Genomic DNA, 8,217 nt, shown 5'->3' on the forward strand with positions numbered 1-8,217 from the left:
CAGCAATCCTATCCTTCTGCCTCAGCCTCCCAAGTGCTGGGATTACAGGTGTGCGCCACCACGCCCAGCTTGCATTAATATTTTTAAATGACCTGGAGCTAATTTTTGTATGAGGGATGAGGTAATTTTCCTACGTGTTAACCAAGTTATCCCAACATTAATTGCTGAGTCATCTACCCAGAGGCAAGGGGCGGGCTGGCCTGTTTGCTTGCTTCCTTCCTTCACAAAAAACATCTCTCCTTTTTCCTCTACTCCTGTTTCTGGAGAGAAATAACTAAGATCTGGTGTGCAACTGAATGCAGAGGAGAAGCCAGAGAATGTCTTAATTCTGAACAGGCCCGGAGACGCTGTCCTGTGTACTTCAACCTCTGTACTTTGTCTAGTGACGCGCAGATGCAGAGGCACTTTTGTGAGTAGTGTGGTATTTATTCCTACTCAGTTCCTTGGCAGAAGTGAGAGTAAGTAGGAGTTCTGTCAAGATTTGGGGGCATGGTCCTGGTTACACTGGATTCATAACTGTGCCTGTCAGCATGTGCAGGGGAAATGGACCTCATGAAGTTCATGGATTTTTTTCTACAGTGTTATATAATATTTTAAATGATCACGTCAAGTTTCAACTTTTTAACTAATTTTCCCCTTTTAGGACGGAACCATATGTTTTTCCTGCTGCTTCTAAGTACCCACCCGTTCCTTCAAAGTCTACTGTGGGCACTCAGACTGATTATCGGGATGCTGATGTTCAAACCGACCCATACTCTCCGGAGTATGTGGTGTGTCAGAACACTATCCCTGAGCTCCTGACCCTGGCTACGTTGACTTGGGGTGAGTCAGTGATTCTCTTGAGTATTTTCAGTGACAGTACCCTACTAATAACCACGCATGCTCCCCAGCTCTTGGAAAGGACGCACATCCAGGCAACTCTTGTTTATAGAACCGAGAGATAAACCAGAGGTGGGGAGAAAATATCGACAAGTCATACGCTGGATAAATTGTGAATGTCTAAAACACACAAAGAATTCAGACTACTCAGTAACAAGAAAACCCTATTAAAAATGATCAAAGAACCCAGCCAGACATTTCTCAAAAGAGAGCACACAAATGGTCAACAGATACATGAAAAAATGAAGAAATCCAGAGTGTAGTGTACAGAGATACAAGAGCTAAAGGAGGAGCTATGAGAAATAGGATTATGAACTCCAGCAAGTGACAGGGGAGGAAGGGATAGAGAGGCAGTGTGAGAAAAGATAATGACTAAGGGTTTCCCCAAACTAAAGAAAGGCATAAGATTGCACAAAGAAAACATTCTACTGAGTACCAAGCATGATAAACTTGTAACAATTCATACCTACCAATAAAAGAAGAGAAAAGCATGAACAACTATTAGAGAAAAAATTCAGATTACTCACAAAGAAAAAAAAACCCAGATTGATATTTTATAGTATAATTTTTAAGGTACTGGTGGGAAGATACTTTCAAACCCAGTATTTTTTTCATCAGTCAAACCATTATTAAGGAATGAAGATGAGAGAAAGACATTTTCATGTATAGTAAAAGGATCTATATCATAGGTTATTGATAGGATTAAACAAATTTACTTGTGTAATGTGCTTATATCTACAACCCAGAAGTTTTATTCCTAGCTATATACCAAAGAAAAATGAATGCATAATTCTACTAACAAATGCATATGTGTGTTCACTAAAAGACACATACAAGAATGTTTACGCTGGCACCATGTATAATAATGTCAAACTAAAAATATCCCAACATTCAACAACCATAGACTGGATGAATGATACCTATGTAGTAAATTTACACAATGGACTACCATTTAGTCATGAAAATGGAATATGTAAACACCTCGGTGAATCTTACAAATACAGTGCTAAACAAAAGAAATCAAATAGAAAAGGGCACCTATATTGTGCTTCCACCTACGTAAAGCTCAAAATCAGTGAGAATTGGATTAATTTGTTAGGCCTGAGCATGGTGGACCGCTGGAGATGGGTAGAGACTGGGAAGGGAGTCTGGTGGGCATCGTGGGGTTGTTAATATTCTGTTCCTTGACCCGGGCAATGGCTCCACAGGAGGCTCATTTTTGTTCCTCTCTGTGTACACTGTATGAATTAGTAAAGAGTCTGCATAAAGGTCAGCGAGAAATAATGACATAGTGAAAAAAGATGACAGTAAGCATAAAAATTAAGGGTTTACTATTGCTAAGAACTGTTACAAGTGCTTTACATTTTTAACTTTTAATCCTCTTATTAAATGAAAAAAAGTTAAGATCAGAGATGAATAATATAAAACTTTAAAAGATGAAAGAAATGGGTCATTAGGACTGTCAAGTTCATTTTGAATAAAATTTATAATATACCAAACCTCTTCTAGAAAGGCAGTGTCAAGAAATGAAGATGCAAATAACGAATATTAGGTTTTTAAAAGAGAGATATAACCACAGAGTAAACAAGTTAGAAATACAAGAGATTGCTATGACTATCTTTGGCTCTATATTTAAAAACTTAGGTAAATTACACACTTTTTAAATAAAATATAAATTACCAAGTTGGTTTCAAGACTAGAAGAGTAACTATGAAGATTATTTGGTAAAAGGAAAGAAAATCTTTTTGAGAGTAGCAACAAGGCCTAGTTTTAAAGATAAGTTTATCACTCCTTCAAGAGACATATAATCTCCATGTTTTTGCACATTCTTTCAGCTAAGAGAGGAAAAAAGAGGTAATTTATTTATTTTATTCAGGTGGTATGGATTTGATCTGAAAACTATGTAAGGGCATAACTAAAAAGGAAAATGATAGGACAGTCTCACATATGAAGAAATGTGCAAAAGTTCTAACTAAGATACAAGCAATCAAATTTTGCTATATTTTAAAAGGATAACATCATAACCAAGGGGGTTAATTACAAATAGTCAAGTTTGTTACAGTTTCAGAAAACTAACCAATGTAATTTCCCATTTTTTTCAGAAAATATAGGGAAAATACTTCACTGGATACAGGAAAAATTTTTGATGATATTCAATATCCATTTGTGATATAAACCCTAAATAAAGTAGGAGTAGAAAGAAACACAGAAACTTGATAGGGTATCCACAATGGCCTTCAGTAAATGTAAAACCGCAGGTGAAACTCTAGAAGCCTTAGTCGTAAAGTACAGAAGGACAAGGGCACACTATTCACTGCTATTGTTTGACAATAGAAAGCAGATCCTAGCCACATGTATCATGTTGAGCTATGACCCGTCTCACCCAGGACATTTGGAAGTACGAGTGGCATTCTCGGTGGTAGGAACGGTGAGGAGGTGTTTCTGGCATGCAGCAAGCGCGGGGCTGGCCTGCAGGGCGTGGGTTGGCGTGGACACCACACATCCCGCACTGCGCGGGGCTGACCTTACAACAAAGCACTGTCTGCCCCATCTGCAACAGCGCACTGGTTGAAGGTTAGAAAGGAGCAGTAAAACTATCTTTATTTGCAGACAGTGTACCCATATAGGTAGCTGATTATGAAATTAACATACAAAGGTCAGTAACTTCCCTGGATGAGTCATGTCTAATTAGCAAACTTTTCAAAAAGAATCACATTCGTGATATTGACAAATATCAGCATACCAGGAGATCACTTAATAAATACACATGCAAGGCATTTATAGAGAAAATTCTTGTTCTTTAAGAGCCTACAGATTTGATTAAAACAGACACACCATGTTTATGAATAGGAAAACTTACGCCTGAATAGATATGATTTCTTCTCCAAATAAATAATGCCTTCAAGCAATTTATCTAAATTCCTACTGCCAAAGTAACTATTACTGTGTAAATTAGTGTCCTCTTTTCTTCCCCCAAATTATACAAAAACCACAAGAACAACAAAACTCCCACAAATTCCATCTTCAGGGAAAGTGAAAGTCACATGTAATCTATGAAGTATGAAATATTTGTAAGGATTTCAGAAACAGTTGAGATTAGGCAGAAGCAACGTGGGAGGAAGTGAAGAAGCACAGACTCGGGAGGGACCACTGGGCACTTGCAGAAGGCATGAGCAAAAATATACTTCCTGAGAGTAAATCTGGCAGTATCTAGAATTAACAGTGATCCTATTTTCTGCTCTGGCTGCCAGACTCTAGCATTTCCTCATCTAAGAATCCTAGAGAAACTTACATATGGGCACAACCAGACCAGTACAGCAATGCATGTTGCAACATTCTGTGTAGTCAAAAACTCACGAATGGCCACCCAAGAAAATAGCTGAAATTGTAATGAAATCTTAGATCTCGGAATCAGTGTAGCCAAATGTCCCAAAACAGAGCTGAGTAAAAAAGGCAACTTTCAGGATGATATGTGTAGTACAATACTACATTTATAAGTAGTAAGTAAAAATAATACTGTCTTTTGTTTTTGTACAGTCATTTATGGTCCACATTTGAACTGAATCTGGTTTCTGGTTCACATTTGTTTTTATTAGAGGAGTTCACTGTAGTACATTAGACCAGAGCTTGGACGGCCACATTCAGACCCTGATTTCCACCCTTTACCAGCTGGGATTTTGTGCAAGTTACTCCACCTTTTAGCCCTCAGTCTTTTCACTGGTAAAATAGTAATAATTGTATTTATATGACACCAACATGTTGAGGGTTCAAGTCAATTTGAACAGTGGTTGACATGTATTAAGTATTTAAGAAATGTTACCTTTATTATTATAAGTTGTAGATCATAAATCTGTATATAAAATACTAAGATTGAATGGAAGAAGAGTCCCAAATGCCTTTTTGTGTTTATTTTGAGAGAGGGAAGAAGGCAATAAAACTGAGTATGGCTTAAAGGAACATCAACTTTATTTTTCTTCTATTCATTCATTTTTTGAGATAAGCTCTCACTATGTAGTTCAGGCTGGCCTCGAATTCCCAATGACCTTCCTGACTCAGTCTCCTGAGCGTGTCATCACATCTGACCTTCCACTTTCTTTTTAATGTTTTAATTAAAAAAGGTAAAGTGTAGGTGACAAAATGTGTATGCAGTGGTTAAATCTGAGTATTTGTGATTTTTTTGTACTTTAAATTTTTTAATCACTAAAAAAACAGAATTCACAAAATTATATGTACTTATATAAATAGGTATATACATGATTTTGCATTTATATACATATATGAATCAATACTATGCCCATTGTAATTGCTTCTGCAATGGTTGTCAGGAGGGGGCAGACTACAGGAGAACTGTAGCTTGTTCTATGATGATCCAATTTTAAAAACAAGAGATAGTGAATCCATATATTATTTGGTTTTTAGAAAATAGCAAAAGATTTGAAACAAATAGTGCAAAAAATTTAGAAGTAGCCCTAACTTGAACATTCACTGTGGAGGACAAGATGCAGTGATAATAAATTCTCTGAAAATGACTATTCCTTCATTTTCTTTTATTTAAAATGTATCTGCTTTTTACTTTTGTTCAATAAATTCCCTACATTTCACAACCCACCCTCCTGGACTTTGTTATTCTTTGCATTTCAAAATACAGATTTGTCCAGGATGGAACATTCCAAGGTCTGGTTATTCTGTGGTCACTGATATTCTTCCAGCACTTTGCAATATCTGACATATAGCTAACATCTGATAGGCCAGGTGCCAATAAGAAACACTGTAGGTGTCTTGGTTACCTTTCTCTCATTGCTGAGACAAAATACCTGATGCTCAAAATGAAGGAAGGAAAGGTTTATTTAGCTCACAGTCTGTGGAGGTTTCTGTCCATTTTCAGCTGGCTCCAAGGCAGAGTGGCACATGGCACACAACAACAGTTCATAGAGGCAGAAGATAGCAAAAGCAACAAGAGAGAAAAAGGGAGGAGCTGCACAGGAAAGACCAATCTTTTTTTCCCTCCCTTACATCCTACGCAAACTACCCACCCCAGGGCAAGTGTAGCGCTCACATCCACAATTCCAACACTGGACCATGAATCAATCATAAACTCTGGAAGCCTACCCCATGACTGCATGAGGCTTTGGGAGACATCCAGACACAAACCATAACAGTAGGGGACATGGAACACAAGTTGTGAGACACATCTACAGGATGTGTCCTAATATTCCTGTGTCCTGTCATAGCCCTCAAAGTTAGGGAAATGGATAGGACCTGAGGGGAGTAATTTATATACAGGTGGTACATGGGTTGTCCACTTGTCCCTAAGGTGTGACATTTCATCCTCCAGGTCGCGGTCTCCCAGCAGGACTGGCTGAGGTGGAAATGATAGAACGAGCCCGGGAAAAGCGTGCCTGGGAAGCCACTCTTCCCCCTCTGAATGACATCTCCCAGTTGGAGAAGAGGAGGAAGATGATGAACACAATGGAGAGGAAAGAGTGGGCCTTCAGAGAGCAGGAGATTGAAAAGTGAGTTCTCTATTATCTGGACAACTGTCTCTGCGATACAATCTATCTATTTATCTATCTCTATCTATCTTTATCTCTCTCTCTCTCTCTCTCTCTCTCTCTCTCTCTCTCTCTCTTCCTATCCTATATCTATCATCTATCTGTCATTTCTGCAAGTGTCTGGGTTCAAAATCTATCTTCTCAACTTGTAGCAATAGGAAATTGGCTTTTGGGGTCTTTCAGAAATCCAACCACACATTCCTAATATAATACAGGAGCTCTCTATAATTTTCTCTCCAATAACATGAAAAGGCGTGATGCTCTTCGGGTATGTGCAGTCCTCCATGGGACCCAGATTTCAGCAACACCTCCGGGGCATCTCTGGACCTCCTCTTCTTTTTGTTTCCTTTAGTATCTGTCTAGTCAGTGGTGGAAACACACTGACTTCTGCACACCATCTTTGAGACTGTCCCTTTTTGTTCATTCTCAGCCTCGTTGTCCTTAGGCCTTGGCCCCTTCATAAGTCAGGTCCCTAACAAACAAGTGTGGCAATCATCCTTTGTTCTAGGATGTGCTGAGCCATTTTATTGTTCATAGCAATGCCGCCAGGGTCCCTTGCACATGAGTTATGGATGCAGCTTAGTACTGGACTCAAAATCTCTTCATGTTTTTGTAACACCTTGTGATTAAGCATTTATCTATGTGATATTTTGGTAAAAGCTTGCAATTTAATAGAAAATAGTGTGTGATACAGATTAGTATTAAGCTACCTAATCCTGTTTTATTTTTCTTTCTTTCATTTAAAAAAAGTTTTTTGAGATAGGGTTTTACTGTGTAGTTCAGGTTGGCCTTGAACTCACTGTGTAGCCCATGCTGGCCTTGAACTCATGGTGATCCTCCTGCCTCAGCCTCTTGAGTGTTGGGGTTACAGGTATATGCCTCCATACCTGGCGCAATCTTTTTTCAAAGATTTAAATTTATTGCTGTACTTTGGAAAGGAGTAAGTCTTGTCAGAAGGCATTAAAAATATTAAAAATTTGACTGGAATGAAGGCATCACCGAAGAGAGTCCTTTTTGTACCTTGAGGACAATTTTAATAAGTGTATTTTGAATCCCTCCTGTGTGTTGGGCTCTATGCTGTAAAATGAGAAAACAGCATGCAGAGGAGACTTCTGGGTCCTGACAGAGCTCCTTGTGGTCCTGGGGGCTGGATATGGGGGTGGCCAGAGAATGCGCAAAACCCCTTTGGGCCAGCACCTCTGGCAAGGCTTGCCGTGTGAGGGGCGGTCTGTTCTGGTGGGGTGGGTGAGTGGGAAAGCCAGCTGTGCTCAGGGTGTTGAGGATGAGAGTGAAATCATGATGTAGACAGGATGACCAGTGGTGGAGAGGATAATTTAGGCAGGTAACGCTTATCGGAGGTTGACTACGTGCCAGCTAATGTTCTAAGCCAGTGGTTCTCAAAGTCTGGTCCACAGACGGGCCACATCCACATTACCTGGGAACCTGTTACAAATGCAGGTTCTCAGGTCCCACTCCAGCCCTACTGAATCAGGGTGGGGTGCAGCACTCCGCGTCACACCAAGCCCTCAGATTATTCTGACACACTCTTAGTTTGAGAACGGCTGCTTTCACACTCATTGACTGCTCACAGCTTTCGACGTGGATACTATTATCCCTATTTGTAGTTGTGGAAACCGAGGGAAGGCGGTGAAGTTGGGAGCTGACGCTACAGTCATGGGGACCTTAGCAGTGGGGACATGTTTCTCAGAAACATGTGGTTAGGTGACTTCACCCTTGGGTGACATCACAGACTGCAGTGACACAAACCTAGATGGTGTGGCTCGGT

General features: G+C 39.6%; 1 protein-coding gene across 3 annotated transcripts in view; it reads left to right on the forward strand.

Annotated features, from left to right (window-relative positions):
* The window catches only part of Maats1 (MYCBP-associated, testis expressed 1), a 61,271-nt gene that overhangs the window by 11,397 nt on the left and 41,657 nt on the right, over nt 1-8,217 (forward strand). For all 3 annotated transcript variants that reach the window (XM_013515177.1, XM_005386456.1, XM_005386455.1), the window contains exons 6-7: nt 644-822; nt 6,215-6,392. In XM_013515177.1, coding sequence (XP_013370631.1) covers nt 644-822; nt 6,215-6,392 — 357 coding nt within the window. The remainder of the gene's footprint in view (nt 1-643; nt 823-6,214; nt 6,393-8,217) is intronic.

The sequence above is a fragment of the Chinchilla lanigera genome, unplaced genomic scaffold, assembly GCF_000276665.1.
Source record: "Chinchilla lanigera isolate Chin_1 unplaced genomic scaffold, ChiLan1.0 scaffold00026, whole genome shotgun sequence".
Classification (NCBI taxonomy): Eukaryota; Metazoa; Chordata; class Mammalia; order Rodentia; family Chinchillidae; genus Chinchilla; species Chinchilla lanigera.